This window comes from Oncorhynchus nerka, linkage group LG7, assembly GCF_034236695.1.
Source record: "Oncorhynchus nerka isolate Pitt River linkage group LG7, Oner_Uvic_2.0, whole genome shotgun sequence".
Classification (NCBI taxonomy): Eukaryota; Metazoa; Chordata; class Actinopteri; order Salmoniformes; family Salmonidae; genus Oncorhynchus; species Oncorhynchus nerka.
Genome location: NC_088402.1, coordinates 62,665,929 through 62,683,835, shown reverse-complemented (window position 1 = coordinate 62,683,835; position 17,907 = coordinate 62,665,929). Strand labels below are relative to the sequence as shown.

Below are 17,907 nucleotides of genomic sequence, written 5' to 3'. Positions count from 1 at the left end.
TCTATACTTGATGTATTCGGCTCATGTGACAAATAAAAGTGTCTTTGATTTGATTTGAAAGAACCACAAACACAGGGTTCTGAGCAAAGTAAGTTCAGACATTACACTGCAAAAATATACTGGGTTAAAAACAACCCAACCTTAACATGTGATAACCACAGAACAGAAGAACTGGGATGACATTTACTCTCCCGGGAAACCAAAAAGGACTATCTTAATGGCTTACACAAGTGTACTAAGCCACGCCTCCATAACCCAGCATCAAAAACCCAGCATCAATATCCCAGGAGTTTTGTAAAGAAAACAACCCATAAGCGACCCAATGCCTGCAACCCAGCAACACAGAATTTATTTTAGTGTAGTGTGACTGGAGGACTGTAGACAACAGTGAGTTGTTGTGGCCTGTGGAGCTCTTATGAATAGTACAAGGTCATCAAGGCCTGTTTCCAAAACCAGATGCCTCAAACTATTGTTGTCCTCCAGTGTGGGAGTCTACCAGTGTGGGAGTCATAATATGCCCATAGCTGATTCAGGTAAGTAAGAGTTGGAAAATGAGTATTTTCAATGGTCAATAAACTCATGAAATACAACATTCATCCTGGTGTTCAGGGTAAGCAGCTGATTCTGAGTGACAAACATCAACAATACATATTTCAACACTGAGAGAATTTGTGTACTCAGAGCGCTGTGGTTCTGGATGGGGGTGATGAGAGGACTGTAGTCTAGTCGCCCCTCTCTCTGGTGGACAGTTTCCCCTGTCTTTTGTGTGTACCTTTCGTCGGTGAGTAGAAAGCAGAGCCGCTCACACACAATACTGTTAATTGAACCTCTTCAGAGAGGGCGCAGCCATGTGTGTCAACAGTTAATGACAGAGGAGGGAAAACACGAGTGTGGATAATAAAAGAGTCAGGAGAGAGAAAGGGGAGCCATGTCTGTCTGTTGACAGGACCAATAATAACACAATGTCTGAGGGGCTGTCTATAGAGTTAGTACACAGACATACAGGTGCAGAATTAATTTGATCACCCTGTTGCAGGAGAACTTTCCTGCAATGGAAAAACATTTTTATTGTATTTATTTTGTAATTTTTTTTTTTTTTGGGGGGGGGGGACATTTAAATGTGTAGTGTATTTTAGGTTGAACCTTTTACTGCAGTGGGCTAAATCAGGGTCACACTGAGTGTTTCTTGGTAGTCTTAAACAAATCTACTTTGAAACAAAAGTATACACCTCACACACATGGTTATGTGTATAAGACACCTGTACCACATCAGATATAGAGTTGAAATGTATTACATTTTGAGTTTGCATCCCAATATTACACTTTATATAGATCACAGAAGACTGAAATAACAAAACCGTTTGACATAGAAAAAAGATTATGTTTAATAATTATGAAATTATTAATAACATTCCACCCACCCATGAAGCCACTGGGTCATTTGACTGCAGGAAAGGGCAACAAAGGCTTCTGAAATTGTTCATTTCCACTTTGAAATTATGACAAACGTACCAATCCTTTTACATAAATGTCCATAATGTCCATAATCCACATAATAATTGACATTTCCTGTTGCTGCAGGATTATTTTCCTGCTGTAGCAAACTGGCTCAAACTAAAAGATCCTACATCTATATTGTCTGCGATGTGTTGCTCATCTGCCACCAAGATAGATAATACATCACCTTAGAGACCTACTGTAATACAGTGTTTACAGAGAGCAGGATCAAACTGAAACTTCCACTCACCTAAAATAAATATGCCCAGATATGCAGCCATGGCGGATGTCAGTCGAATTTGACAGAAGGCCATCCGGAAGGCTGAAACACAGAGTAGGAGAGAGTATGTGTGAATAAGACAAAATAGACCTGGTCTTTTTGACTTCAATGTCATAATATCATCATTTTGCATCATAATACACAATGATCCTCTATTGAAAGGCTGGAGGACCCAACTATTTATACCAATAAATCCATTAGGAAATGTGTGTATGTGCTGCTGACCCTAACACACTGGACCTCAGGGGGTCAGGGGTGCCTCTGTGACCGTGTCGTGACACTGTGGAGAGAAAGGAGTTGTGTGTGCACAGTCTCCACAAACACAGCTCTAAGGACTGAATGTGACCGAGCATGTTCCCTACAGATCTGCGCGTGGGAACACAGATTACAGATGTCCAACTATTCTAATCTGACTTGGCAAAAAACAAATTAAAGTTGTTGTCAAATAGTACTACATCCTACCAAGTGACAATAGTACAATTTCTAATACTTTTTTCAATATGCGTTAACATGGCAAATATTTTTTTAACATAATCCCACCAGCAATCCTTCAAACAAACCTTCAATACAGAACACTGTACATTTGCATCTGTAACAAATTAACATGTACTAGTAGTGAGGCAGAGGGATGCCGGTACCACACAGTGATGTCATATCCATTGTACAGGGATAGCTAACTCCCCGTGCTGCTGTTCTCATATGGCCAATGACCAAACCTGCATGGCTCCTCTATAATGCAGAATAACAAGAGAAAAATGTTACAATCCCAATAAAATTTAAAAAACTCTGCAGTGTTACAATCCCAATAAACTCAGCAAGCTGAGTATTGACAAGTAGAGCGGGGAAACAAGTGAAAGAAAACAACAAGTGGCTATTGCACTGCGGAGTTCCCTATCACTGCTTGGTTCCCTACCTACAGCAGCCTGGGGATAGAGGGGCTGGGGGCTGGCTGGCTGGTGGGTCTCTCTGTGGGTATAAACCCTTGAGAGGATCAGGGCCCCTCACTGCAGCCACTCTACTCTGCTGAAGAGTGTCCAACACTGGGACAGGACAGCTCTGCATCATAATGCCACTACCACAGTTTCCCACCAACATAAAACAACCACAGGGAGAACAGTTAAGAGCAAATTAAGTGATTTTAACACAGCAGACAGTTTTCCACAGAAACAAGACAACATGCCACAGAAACCTGCCAGTTTACCACAGAAACAAGACAACATGCCACAGAAACCTGCCAGTTTACCACAGAAACAAGACAACATGCCACAGAAACCTGCCAGTTTACCACAGAAACAAGACAACATGCCACAGAAACCTGACAGTTTACCACAGAAACAAGACAACATGCCACAGAAACCTGCCAGTTTACCACAGAAACAAGACAACATGCCACAGAAACCTGACAGTTTACCACAGAAACAAGACAACATGCCACAAAAACCTGACAGTTTACCAGACACACTTATCTACCGCAGAATGCCAATTCAGTATCTCACAAAGTTACATCTACCATAAAGTACAACAAATTCACCATAATGAAAATATAATAACATACATCTCTGATATTATGTGTTTACAAAAATGGAGTGCCTGTTTGCAAAAAAAGACTCAAATAGACTTTTTTTTTAAAAGTGCAACACACTAGCCGACCTGACAAAGTTCTCAAACCTTACGTCTGGGAATTACCAGGGACCTCACGATACCATATTATCATGATACTTAGGTGCCGATATGATATGTATTGCGATTCGATACTGCGATTTTATTGAAATGTGATGTTCTAAGCATATTGCTGACTATATGCCTGCTGCAGAGAGACAAGAGAGACCATGAGAAAGTGTGTTTTGATCAGTCCTGGAAATAAAAGAGCAAAAAATATTGTCTCACTATTTAAAAAAAGATGGAGAGCAAGCTATAGGATGAAAAATACAGCAGGTACAGCCGACTAGCGCTACCTAGCAAAACAAATAGGAGTCAAAGTATCAATATAATATCATCCAAAATAATATTGCGATATGTAACTGTATCGATTTATTCCCCATCACTATCAAACCTGTTCAGACAAACAATCCGACACAACATCAGTTAGGTCCAACTTCTGAAAAGTGATGTATCTATACAGAGTAATAGCATAAATAAGATCTAAGTACTCACACAGCCACGCAAGTAAACTCAGTCCTCTCTGTGGTGAGAAGCTTTCTGCAGGCTGGTTCACTTTTAGTGTGCGTGTGTGTGTGTGTGTCTGTGCGCGCAGTGTGGACAGCGATTCTTATTCAAATTCAGCTGTCACTCTGAGAGCCACTGTGTGAAAGGGGAAATGGTCTCTAGGCAGGCGGAATGCACTGCCCCACTTTTTTGTGTGTGTGTGTGTGGGGTGGGGGGGGGGGTTGAGTTGGGATGGAGGGGAGGAAGGAGGGAAGGAGAGAGGGAGGGAGGGGTTGGGGTGCTGTGTTGGCTGTCCCTGGGCCGTCGGTGCAGGGACACCCCCTCCCTGCTCCCGGAGAGGGGAGCATCCAAACTGACCACCAGAGAGACGACACAGGACCTCCGGTCCAGGGAAAAATAACCTGCTGAGTTTGTGGCATAAGTACTTCCTGTTGCAGACAGGGTTGTCCCTGTGCACTACATGACGTAGGAATTACAGCTTAACTAACTAAGAAGTTGAAATGAGGAGAGAAAATAAAAACATGCTCTATATTTTCATTGGATGAAATAAGAAGATAAGGTTGAACTGTGTTACTTTAGCATAATGTGGCACAACAACTTTAAGTTGATACAGTAAGTCTCGATCAATAGGACATACAGTAGTTGACTAAACTCTGACAAAGTCAGAGAAACTGTGGTTTTCAATAACATGAAATCCTAGTTCCAGGTGGGAGGGACTCTCATATACCATGCCTAACCCTTTAACTGTCTCGTCTTCATAAACATGTCCAACATTAAATTACTATTACTAACAACTCAAATAAGAACTTCCAACTTTATGTTTATTTGGGGACTAACAGAGCTCTACCAGGCTGTTGAGAAGTCAAAAGAGGGTCATACCAGCAATGTCATATTAGAATGGCAATTTGCATTATATTTTTGTTCTTCTCAATAATACTACAAAAATGACTTTAGGTCTGCTTCAATGGCTTTTTTTAGGTAGGTAAGCATCATTAAATGAGTAGTTATGATAATTGTGCACATCCAAACATGAATATTCAATTACATTGAAATTAATATGTTTAGTGTTTATAGTGCAATGTCTATCAAAATGGTTTTCTTAAATTTCAAATTATCCAGGTTCTTCCACCATCTTTCCCACATATTCAGACTGCATTTTTATATACTAAATTACAATGTGGCGTCTTTAATTACTGTTATATGCGTTCTTTTATAGGCCAACTTAAAGGCCCTTCTGAATATTGATTAAATGACTCCATGGGTCAATTTATGTCGCCTAATATAGTGCGGTTTCAACAATTCAACCCTATTTTTCACCAAAATATTTTTTTATAGGAAATATACATACCATATTAGTTCACCATACTTGTCATTGACATATCAACCCCCTGGATGAGCACATTTAAAATATATATTGCTTTTTAGCCTTTTTACGTTTTAAATATTTATTTTCATATTTCTACTCTTCAAGGTCTCTACTAACAGGAAATGTGCAATATTTATCCATCACCAACTGAATTCCTGCCGTTTATCCCATATCTTTGGTGACTGGTTTGGAGTTTTCTTACAGACCTCTGAGTGGGCAAAGTCAGAGTGCCACAACACTGAACTGCAGCAACCCAAAACGATGGATACAAATTATGTTAATTGCTGCAGGAGGGCTGGGGGACCAATCAAGTTAAGGTGAAGATTATTTTTCATATCTACTTCTAACTCCATTGCCAAACATGCTCTACCAGCCGGTTGAGGGCTAAAGCAGTGGTCACCAACCTTTTCTGAGTCAAGATCACTTTCTGAGTCCAAATGCAAGCTGAGATCTACCGCTCAGATTTGGTATTTTATATGACTTAAAAAACGTAAGTCTGTGCAACATTACCCTTTTAAATACAGTTCTGTAGCAATGAGGTTTGTGCAGTAGGCTAGGCTATAGGCCCAATACATTATCACCGCATATTAGCTTTACTTGAATTGCTCTGCCAATCCATTGTTGTTCGGACCATTAAAAAAATATATATATATAAACATTTTGAGGTAGACGATATGATCACACCGGTAATAGATCAGTTGTTGTATTACTTGTGAGGCACAGCTGAGTGAGCATGCATTTATTTGTATTTTACTGGGCTGATGGATGCCTGCGCATCTGATGGTCAGTCTCAGCGGAGGGTTAGAGCAGCAGACTGAGGGTCCGCCTCTCAACGTCCCTCCGCTCCCCCTTTCCTCTGCTGACACTGAGCAAAAAGGGACACCGTCTTCCAGCTGATGGCGAAACTGTAGTCGCACCGCACAAATCCATGTTGTTACTCCTATGAACAGAGAAGGTGAAATATTCCTCTGCTAATAATAACGGAGCAAGCCTATCGATACACTTTCCTACTCATTCATTACAGCTGAAGTGCTGGTTGCAGCACGAGTGGAAGTAGGGAAAAACAAACATGTTCATGACTTATAAAAGTGTTGAATAAAAAGTGAGGACAGCGCTGAGTAAGCACTTAAACATGAACTCACTGAGAACAACAGCAGCACATGGCTGTATTCATTGACAGTTGATCTCAAGTCATGGTTTTAAAAGTTTTGAAATCTCACAGTATCACCTTTGCTGCGATCAACCTGTTGGTGACCACTGGGTTAAAGGGCTAAACCTTTGTATGAGATGGCAGTAAGGTTGTGTGTCAACCAGCCAAACCACAGAAACCACACAACGGAACAAAGCCGTCCTCACATTCACTGCTCTGTGGTTACATGACCTTTGACCCTCTCTATGAAAGGGCACTGAGATGGAGTCCGATGCAGCAGATTCAGAACCTGAGGAAAAGTGATTTTATAAGCATGTCGCTATGGTCTGATCTTGATCTTGCATGTGTTTTTTTTTGTGCCAAAAAGTGGATGTGTATGTGTGTTGACATTGAGAACATAATGGTAACCCGATCGAGTCCCAATCAAGACAGAGATATCTATAGCTCACCTGTTTACAGACTAGTGGGGAGAGGATAACATAGCCAACTACATCCTCTCTGTGAATCAAAATGCCAATTCAATGGCTCCACAGAGGAGCTCTACACTTTGAATAAAAGAGCAATACATGACCTCATTCATCCTTCCGTCAAAATAGGTATTGAAAGACATCCATCCTAAGGGTGGTGGTGGTACGGTAAAGCACAGCGAACACACAGGTCAAAACCCCCTCAACACTATATTCTTTCTGCTAGCCTTTTATCCTGAACTTCCAAGAACATGTCCAGACCTCTGGCCTAGTCTACAGTTGAGTGAAAAACACGGAGGGTCTTAAAGTAACTGTCCAGTTTTTCCAGATTTCTATGAAATATTGCCTATAATTAATTGCAATATGAGTGAAATAGTTTTCCTTCCAATTTTTTGTGTTTTTTTTATGAAGTATGTTAAAAAGCTGCTCTTCTGTGTTGGCATGGTGTGGGCGTACCCCAACAACAGAATACTGTGGGTGTAAACCGGTCATTAAAAATATTCATGCGAGTAGACCACTGATTGGCCAGCTCGTCCTCCTCAGGTCTGTTTGAGATACAAGTTTTTAAGTGTTTTTTTCTCAAATGTATGCTTTGAACAAAAATACGAGTCAACAGCATTATTTGGGTATGTTAACAGAATATGAACTTTAAAAAGTGACATTTTCACTGGACAGTTACTTAAATACAAATCCAGATAATACTGTCATACTTCAGTTCAGTTCAGTATACTCAGTGCACGCGCACACACACACACACACACTGACACACATACATATTTTAATAGGAGGGAGACATGAGGTTGGAACAGTGCTCACCGCTATGCCTCCCCAGTAAAAGTCAGATGAAAGATAAAGTAACCTGGGGACACTAGACAAAATAATCCCTGGCTTTCATATCCTAGAACACAATAATGATAAGCCTTGCCGTGTGTGTGTGTGTGTGTGTGTGTGTGTGTGTGTGTGTGTGTGTGTGTGTGCGTGTGTCATGTAGACGGGATACCAGCTGTGTTTTCATGGACAAATAGTGCTTCAGAACAGTACTGAATGAAATGTACACATCATAATGAACTCGTTTCGATAGCAGCGGTGCAAAGGCAACCATTCAATAACACATTTCTTTAAAGTTGCACTAAGCAGAAATCGCTCAGCCATTTCCTGGTTGCTAAAACCATAATAGTTATGTGGCAAAATAAGCTAGAATCATTGTACCATCTAAACCGCTGTTAAATATATTTTCCATAAGCAAAAATATTGTATTTTCAGCTGTTTGAAGCTGTTGTACAAAACCAAACTAAAAAATGCAAAAACTAAACTTAAGAACAAGCATAGAAATAGCGCACATAGAACAGATCTACTGCTTCAAAGACTTGCTTACAAGTAGAATGACAGACCTATAACTCACATTTCAGTGTGAATTTCGTCAGGTCGCCCAAAAAGTTACATTTTGCCACTTTAACTTCTTCGAGATAAAAGATTTTTGGGATAAAAAACGTTCCCGTTTTAAACAAGATATTTTGTCACGAAAAGATGCTCGACTATGCATGTAATTGACAGCTTTGGAAAGACTGCAAAGCTGCAAAGATATTATCTGTGAGTGCCCCTGAACTAATGCTACAGGCGAAACCAAGATGAAGTTTCATACAGGAAATGCCCCAGATTCTGAAGGCGCTGTGTTCCAATGTCTCCTTATATGGCTGTGAATGCGCCAGGAATGAGCCTGCCCTTTCTGTCGTTTCCCCAAGGTGTCTGCAGCATTGTGACGTATTTGTAGGCATATCATTGGAAGATAAGAGACTACATTTACCAGGTGTCCGCCCGGTGTCCTGCGTCGAAATTATTGCGTAATCGCCAGGTCCATGCGCGTTCCATTTCTTCAGAGGATTAACACCTACAATAACTAATTATATCCAGTCTGACTTATTTCTTATTAACTGACCATCTCGATTAATGACAAAGATGATCCATTCTGTATGCGGCCATCAGATCAAAAGTAAAAGGACAGGCAGAGGCAAAAGGAGTGACAGCAGGCCAAGTACGACAGAGCTTGGCAACATAAGGTTGCTGCTCACTCACATTAGGTCATGATGGAAGAGTCTCTCTCTTTATAAAGGCACGTGACTCAGCGTGGCAACCTTCACAGACAACATGGTCCAAATTCAACACTGAAACAAAGTCAATGAAACATTAACAGTAAAGTAAAGTAAAATGCTGAGTGATTAGGATCAGTGTTTAGTCTCTGGATGACCCTCAGGACATTTAAACCCATTTCCAGAGCTGACCTGAGACCTGCTATCTATCACTAACCCAAATATACTGCTCTGAGTCCTTGAACAAACTAGTAGCCTACAGATTGTGTCATTGTTAACCTGTTTGTACTTAATGCACTTTGACTCTTTGTACTGTAAGTAAAACTATGACCAATAACCTGTCTAGATTCCCACTGATCAAATAGGCCTCTCCATACAGTACGGCTGGGAAGGAGACAGACCACCCAAAAGTGACATCCCCAACAGAAGGAATCAGTATAGCTATGTAATGATTAAAACCCCACTTCAAATACTTTATAATCCCCTGAGAACTTCAAACATACACTACTGGAAACACAGGAGCCTCTTCCCTGACAAGCTACATGACATAATCATATACCGTCTGCATGGCAACTTCTGTTGTGTCTTCAACAGGGTTACGATTAGAGCTGCGATTGATATGACGATTTTCCTTCCAGAAATAAAAAGACGTCTCCAGGTTTAAATCCAGGATCATCTGAAATTGTCACGCCCTGACCATAGAGAGCCTTTGTTTCTCTATGGTATAGTAGGTCAGGGCGTGACTGGGGGGTATTCTAGTTTATATTTTCTATGTGGGGTGGTTCTAGTTTAGTCTTTCTCTGTTGGTGATTTGTATGATTCCAAATAGAGGCAGCTGGTAATCGTTGTCTCTAATTGGGGATCATATTTAAGTCGAATTTTCCCCACCTGTGTTTGTGGGATATTGTTTATGTGTAGTTGCATGTTAGCAATCAATTGTTGTCACGTTTTGTTTATTCTTTATTGTTTTGTTGTGTTGTGTGGTTCACTTACTTTAAATAAAATAGATGTGTAACCCAGATCACGCTGCACATTGGTGTAAGTATGCTTCCAACGATCGCGATAGAATATCCCACCACAACAGGACCAAGCAGCGTGCCCAGGAGGAGAGGGTATCATGGACTTGGGAGGAGATTCTGGATGGGAAGGGATCCTGGACTTGGGAGGAAATCCTGGCAGGACAGGTTCGCCTTCCTTGGCGGGAGACGCAAGGAGAGAAGGGAGGACAGCGATGACGCTGGGGTTCGCGGCCACAGAGAAAGCCCAAAAGACTGCCCGAAAAATGTTTTTGGGGACGCACATGGGGTGGTCGGCGGAGCCGAGGAGTGAACCAGAGCCAGTCTGGGAGAAAATGTAGAAACTGGAGGAGAGTGAACGGAGAGAGTCAGAGACCGTCAGAGACTTGATGGAGGTATTGGAGGAGAAAGAGTGGAGAGAGTTGTTGAGTTGGTGGAAGATGCACAACGTTTGCCCTAAGGAGCGTGTAATCAGTTTAATGCCACCTGAGTCAGCTCCCCGTACTCGTCCTGAGGAGCGTGCTATTAGTCTGGTCATATCTGTGCTGGATCCACGCATCAGGTCTCCAGTACGCATCCACAGCCCTGTACGTCCTGTGCCAGCTCTCCAAACTTGCCTTGAGGAGCGTGTCATAGTTCCGGTACAATTGATGTCGGCTATACGCACCAGGTCTCCAGTGCACCTTCACAGCCCAGTACGTACTGTGCCATCTCCTCGCACAGCGTCATCGAACCGGAACCATTGAAGCCGGCTATACACACCAGATCTCAAGTACGCCTTCCCAGTCCGGTACTTCCTATGCCTGCTCCCCGCACTCGCCCTGAAGTGCGTGTCACCAGTCCGGTACCACCTGTGCCGGCTCCACGCATCAGGCCTCCAGTGCGCCTTCCCAGTCTGGTACGTCCTGTGCCAGCTCCTCGCACCCGCCCTGAAGTGCGTGTCACCAGTCCGGTGCCACCTGTGCTGGCTCCACGCACTAGGCCTCCAGTGCTTTTTCCCAGTCCAGAGCTTACGGCGACGGTTCCCAGTCCAGAGGTTCCGGCGACGATTCCCAGTCCAGAGCTTCCGGCAACGATTCCCAGTCCAGAGCTTCCGGCGTCGGTTCACAGTCCAGAGCTTCAGGCGACGTTTCACGTTTCACATCCAACGACGGTCCACAGTCTGGAACCTCCAACGATGGTCCACAGTCCGGAACCTCCTGAGACGGTCCATAGTCCGGAACCTTCTGAGACGGTCCACAGTCCGGAACCTCCTGCGACGGTCCATGGTCCGAAACCTCTTACGACAGTCCATGGTCCGGAACCTCCAGCTCCAAGGCCGGAGCCTTCCTCTGCATCGGGGCCCAGTCCGGGCACGGCGTTCAGTCCAGCTCCAAGGCCGGAGTCTTCCTCTGCGCCGATGTCCAGTCCAAACACGGCATCCAGTCCAGCTCCATGGCCAGAGCCCTCCTCTGCGCCGAGGCCCAGTCCACACACGGCGTCCAGTCCCACTCCATGGCAGGAGTCTTCCTCTGCACCGATGTCCAGGCCAGGGCCAGTGTCCAGTCCCGCTCCATGGCAGGAGCCTTCCTCGGCATCGAGGTCCAGTCCAGGTACAGTGTTCAGCCTGGGTCCATGGCTGGATCCGCGGGATGAGCGGGTTCTTCGGCCCGCACCAGAGCCACCCCCGATGCTGGTGGATCCGCGGGATGAGCAAGTACTTCGCCCCGCACCAGAGCCGCCACTGACACTAATCACCCCCACTACCCTCCCCATTTGGTTTCAGGTTTTGTGGCCGGAGTCCGCAACTTGGGGGGGGTACTGTCATGCCCTGACCATAGAGAGCCTTTGTTTCTCTATGGTATAGTAGGTCAGGGCATGACTGGGGGGTATTCTAGTTTATATTTTCTATGTGGGGTTCTAGTTTAGTCTTTCTATGTTGGTGATTTGTATGACTCCCAATTAAAATCATCATTGGTAATCGTTGTCTCTAATTGGGGATCATATTTAAGTAGCATTTTTCCCACCTGTGTTTGTGGGATATTGTTTATGTGTAGTTGCATGTTAGCAATCCATTGTCGTCACGTTTTGTTTATTCTCTATTGATTTGTTGCGTGGTTCACTTACTTTAAATAAAAAAGATGTGGAACCCAGATCACGCTGCACGTTGGTCCAAGTATGCTTCCAACGATCGTGACAGAAATATCTTTCTGTGCCGATCTCCGCAGTAGCCTAATTGGCCCAAGTCTTCAATGATGCAGACAGAGTGTATCTGTATGACAGACATACAACAACTTGTTTGTGTCCTTCCATTCCCCTTAACGGTAATGATCTGTATCAGATCCAGCGTCTCAATGCAAGCTAACTAAGCCGCTGCAGGTAAAGACAAGACCACCACTACCACATACAGAATAAGTAATACAATATACAGGTAACTGCCAAAATAAAGGAAACACCAACATAAAGTGTCTTAAAAGGGCGTTGGGCCAAAACAAACCAGAACAGCTTCAATGCACCTTGGCATAAATTCTACAAGTGTCTGCAACTCTATTGGAGAGCAGCGACACCGTTCTTCCACGAGAAATTCCATAATTTGGTGTATTGTTGATAGTGGTGGAAAACACTGTCTCAGGCACCACTCCAGAATCTCCCATATGTGTTCAGTTTGGTTGAGATCTGGTGACTGAGACGGCCATGGCATATGGTTTACATTGTTTTCATGCTCATCAAGCCATTCAGTGACCACTCGTGTCCTGCGGATGGGGGTATTGTCATCCTATGGGGGCATAGCCATTGTCCTGCCTTCTAGATCTCCACTTGGTCATATTGTACATATATATTAGATTATGTAACATGTGCCCATCTCATTGATATGAAATGATTAAAGGTACACACGTTGTTTATGAAATAGGTCACTGGAATTATTTCTATGGCCACCGCGCGTCCTGCGTGTAATGGTCACATGGGCACGTGTTCCAACAGTTTCCAACATGTTTTTAATTTTTTTTTTTACTGTTGCCTAGGTTTTACCTTGAACCCATTTGTGCGTACATCATCCTTTATGACCACATGTACCTCTGGGATTAATTCAAAAGTTAATTGATTAGTTTCCACACCCACCATGCGTCATGTGTGTAATGGTCATATGAGGTGAAATGTGTGCATTCTGGGAAGTGAGCACTCATTCTGTTTGACCTGACGAAGATCCGTTTTGGATCAAAACGTAGTCAGTAAAGCAGTGAATTGGGAGCTGAAACAGTATGCGGCCCTTCCTGATCTTTACAGGCGGCATAGCCACGGTAGACAAAATAATGGCCTGCCCAGCATTTTCATACATGACCCTAAGAATGATGGGATGTTAAATGCTTAATTAACTCAGGAACCACACCTGTGTGGAAGCACTTGCTTTCAATATACTTTGTATCCCTCATTTACTCAAGTGTTTCCGATAGTTTGGCCATTACCTGTACATTCTCCTATCTCTTTGTAATAATTTGTTGAGCTATGACTCATTACAATGATAAATATTCAAGACATTTTCAAAGATGTGCTCTGTGTCTGGGCTGAAGTTGAGGGCACTTTAGGGACATGTAGCTTAAAGACTACTGCCTCTGACTTTCTGTCAAATGGATTATAACCAAAGTTGGTGAATTCTAAGTGTATGCACAATGCCATAATGCATATCAGTTGTTCAGTCACCAAGAGAGAAGATAGTGAGACTTCATTTCCAGAACATCAGGATGAGCATATGTGTATTATTCTATTCATTTGTCTTTATTCAGAGTTACCAGGAGAAGACAACTGCTTGGACAGCTTACATGGGAGACAGGCAGAGTATTTTGACAGCTCCTTCACAAAGGGGTGTGGCCACAAGTTTGAATGGTTTCCCGTTATTAGTGAGATATATTTCAGACGCAATCAGGCATTTCCCTGGAGATTAGCATCAGCTCGGATCATCAGAGGATGTGCATGTGCGTGCGTCTGTGCGAGCATGTGTGTGTGCGAGTGTGACTTTACTGATAATTAAATGGATTTCCTAAAGATCCCTTTATCAAAGAGTTAAGATGACATCTTCTGTGAAGACAGACTAGGCCTCAACTGTGAGTAATGTATTATTCCATCAGACAGCTTTAATCACATGGTTTTGCCAAGGGTACATTACATTATTTGACAGACAGGGGCTTATCTTCAATTATCTCTTTACATTGTAGCTGAACAGCTGTCTGGAGTCACACTGTAAGCCGAACCAAAGCCAGATGTAATTGAGAGACTAATCACTAATACAAGTCCCAAGTCCCATGTCAGGTGGAAACAAGGGGGTGATTTCAGTCAAGGAACATGATTAAGTTCGAATCACAACCCCAGAGAGAATCTCAAATATCAAAGACATATTGATACAGTGTTTTTGGGCTTTGGAAGGGGCCCCTCTCCAGACACTAGCTCCTCAGAGCAGAACAGGGCAACGGCTGAGGCAGCAGGTGCTGACGGGCTGGGATGAGAGATGAGGCTGACGCCCTCCCAGGGCTGCTTGGGGCCAAGACTTGCAGATCTCTTGAACCCCTTAGGTTAGTGACACACACACAGCAGTGGGGCTAAATACCAACCAGGAGCTGATTAAACTTATACTAACTAAGCCCACAGACAGAGGCCATGGAAACCTTTCAGATGTTTAAACAGTTGCCTGGCTACCCAAACTCCTTGCTCAAACCAAACGCTACGCCACACCCATGGCCGTTAGTGGCTTCTCTGCAACGAGTCTGTATCTGAGTACCTCTCTGAAGATTTCCAGACGGGAAATTCATTTTAGACCGTATGATTGGTCCCAGAAACCGGGTTGAACCAGAGCCAGAACACACGTGGGTAAAGCAGCGTTTGAAAATGTGTCATTGGCTTTGATATTCTGATTGGTTAGAGATGATCCAATAGCTGATGACTTTGTTTTGTACAACACACCTCCTTTTGACATCACCACAAATGACTTCAATGATGGCTGTCTCAGACTGAAGTCTATAGGGAACGGTAGAGCTACGGAACAATTCAGTTGGAGTCGTGAGGCAATCCAAACAGTGCCATTGATTGGGAACATTTGCAAATAAGTGCCAGCAGGGTCCACAAACCTAAGAGTGATGGTCAATGTTGTCCAACTCATGTCACAGTTAACAGACAAAAGTAAGAAGGATGCATAAGGGCTATTTTCCAGCTAAAGCCTCATGTCATAGAATAGTTCTACATATACATTGGGGATTCCCTAATCAATCTAAAAATCTTTACTGTGACTGAAAGTGATTGAGGTCCCCCTTTCAATGTTAAACTGAGTAGCTTCCTAATCCCAGTGGAATGTGTGAAATGGTGTCAGTAATCTGCTCGCCCTGACCCTGTGGCCAGTGGAGTGGCAGAGGGCCATGCACAGCACAGAGCAGAGCTGCTCTGGTGTCAAGCAGTAATAAAACAGGAACAAGGTATCGTGTGAACCCAACAGCAAATATAAGGAAGAAGTTAGAAATGGGTATAGAGAAAGACCAAACTCTTGGAAAATTGTATACTTCAGTGAATGTTCATGAATGTCATTATTTTCATAACTACTGTAATTTTCCTTCCATTTTTATCTCAACTTGCCTTGTTCCCTGTACTAAAATCTCAGTCAGCAGACCAGGGGTTAGGACTGGGAGCTGGAGTGTTGGCCTATGATCTTCCTCCCTACCATATCTTTCGGTGACAATATTTGACCACAGATGATGAGATACCTCTGCAGCTCCTGATTGTCAATATCTGATTATCCATAGCAAGCTGAATCACTTTATGTGTACAGGCTACCTAATATCCATCTGCATGAAAACTAGATGCAAACTATGGAAGTTATTACATTGATTATAATGAGTAGGATACAGTACCTCCCATAAATCAATGTCACTTTGAACACTAGCCTATTCTGTAAACTTCCTCAGGGTTCTACAAACACAGGTTCAGGATAAACGGTCGCATAACAGCAGTTATTTATTACCGTCAACGCCCGATAAGTGTTGGAGAAATACAGAGGGCAGTGAAGTTTAATTCTACAGCTAAAACGAAAGGTAAAAATGTGTAGTAGTCTCACCTGCTCACCACGTTCTCTGATCCACTGTCTCTGCTTCCTAGCCCGCCTCGACCACTTGTATGAGTCCTGTGTACAGTTTGGTCTGCAGTCCAGTACTGCACAGAAAGGAGGAGGAGTAGAAACCAGCGTTTATCAAAGTGAATATATATATATATATGTAGGCCTACCCTACTGTACAAACAAGGTAGGTTTCTGTTCACCCTGACGCTATACTGACTGGGCTACAGTACTACACCGTTCAACCCCCGACATCGACGTCTTTCAGTCAGGTAGCAGGTAGGTTAAAGGCTGACGTTAAGACGACAGAAATGTTACCTTATCGTTCAGGACATCAAAGTTAAACTTGGACGAAGAAGAACAAAGGCTCGGTTTGTTTGATACACATTGCAATGCCCTAAACCTAGTTTATTATAATTTCCCGTAATAGTCACTTGCTCCTTTTCCCACCTGCCTCTCTCTGTCTGTAATCTTTCTACAAATATTAATTTCCCGCTCCTCCCCAATAACTCTGACCAGGACAGGTATCTGCCCAGTCGTTACAAATGTAGGATCATAAATGGTAATAAGAGTGGGGGGGGTTGAACATTTTTCATTTCTTCATTTCCCGTGATAATTCTTAATAGTTAGGTTATGGGTCATTTCCTTTGTCAGAAATAATTTTGTATTTGCTTTTTTAGTGCCTCCATGTAAGCCTGTTGTAGGTACTGCAGCTGGGTATTTTGTTATGAGGAATATAAACATCTTTATAGAATGATGATGACAAACGCCATCAACAAGCTCATTATCTGGTGCCAGCCAAATCCGACTGGGAGATAAACCTCAGAAAACAGACTTCTGCAGAGCACAGGAACAAGAGAGCAGTCTGTTGTTCAAGGGGCAGATGGGGGTGATATTGTGTGGGGATGGGTAGTGTGGTAAATCTGTTATGTAGTTTGCTGTTCATTACTGTATTGATTTATTGTATTGGGTTTGGAGTTGTCCCCATCACAGACAAATACAACTTAGGATCCATAAACAAGTCCTGCCTCAGCATACCTCACATTCCCTCCCACTAAAGGGTTCCCTCATCATAACACCAACACGGTAGAGAGGGCTGTTAGAGCTAACTGGACCAGGGATTGTTATAAATATACCTCCTCCTCCATTCCCCCCCCACCCTAGGTGTAAAAATATGTTAATGTGACAGGTGAGGGCAAAGAATGGATTTATTGGTTTGGTTTGTGAGGGTCTATTAATTAATTGTTTTTTGAGGGTCAAATTGTTATTTTGGAGTAACGAGCATAACTCAGCTCCGTACATACAGTAGTCCGTAGGACTGCAAAATGTATTATATTTTGTATTATGTTGTGTATTTTTAGGATTTGTGGGCTCAGGGCTATATAGGTCTGAATTATACACTTCCGTGAAGTCAGTGGCAGTATTGGCACAGTTAATAAATGATGGACGGACACCATCACACGCACCCCTCTCCCACCACCCATCTTCCTTCCTGCTTCAGGGATGTCAAATTGTGGGTTTTGGGGCTGTAATTTCACAGAGCTGTACTCCTCCAGGTGATTGATGCATGGCAATGGTCAGGGAAAATTAACCACTGTGAAATCTAAAGTACCTTCTTGCTTTCATACTCATTGTGTTTGGCTGCAATCAGACGTTTATGTTTAGTGTGTTTATCATTTGGGCCTGCATACCACCAATCAGGAGCCTGGTATGGAGGCTCGTTGCCCTGAGAACCGGAGCAGTGAGTAGTAGGATTCAATGATGTGTCTATAACAGGGGTCAGGGGTCATTGGAGAGTGCTGAGTTGA

General features: G+C 43.1%; 1 protein-coding gene across 1 annotated transcript in view; it reads right to left on the bottom strand.

The window, feature by feature from the left end:
- The window catches only part of lamb2l (laminin, beta 2-like), a 66,127-nt gene extending 49,549 nt beyond the window's left edge, over positions 1-16,578 (bottom strand). The window contains exons 1-3 of the mRNA XM_029664431.2: positions 16,418-16,578; positions 16,103-16,197; positions 1,748-1,819 (exon numbers count right to left, since the gene is read on the bottom strand). Of these exons, the coding sequence (XP_029520291.2) occupies positions 1,748-1,811 (64 nt within the window). The 5' untranslated portion in view covers positions 1,812-1,819; positions 16,103-16,197; positions 16,418-16,578. The remainder of the gene's footprint in view (positions 1-1,747; positions 1,820-16,102; positions 16,198-16,417) is intronic.
- Positions 16,579-17,907: the final 1,329 nt, after the last annotated feature.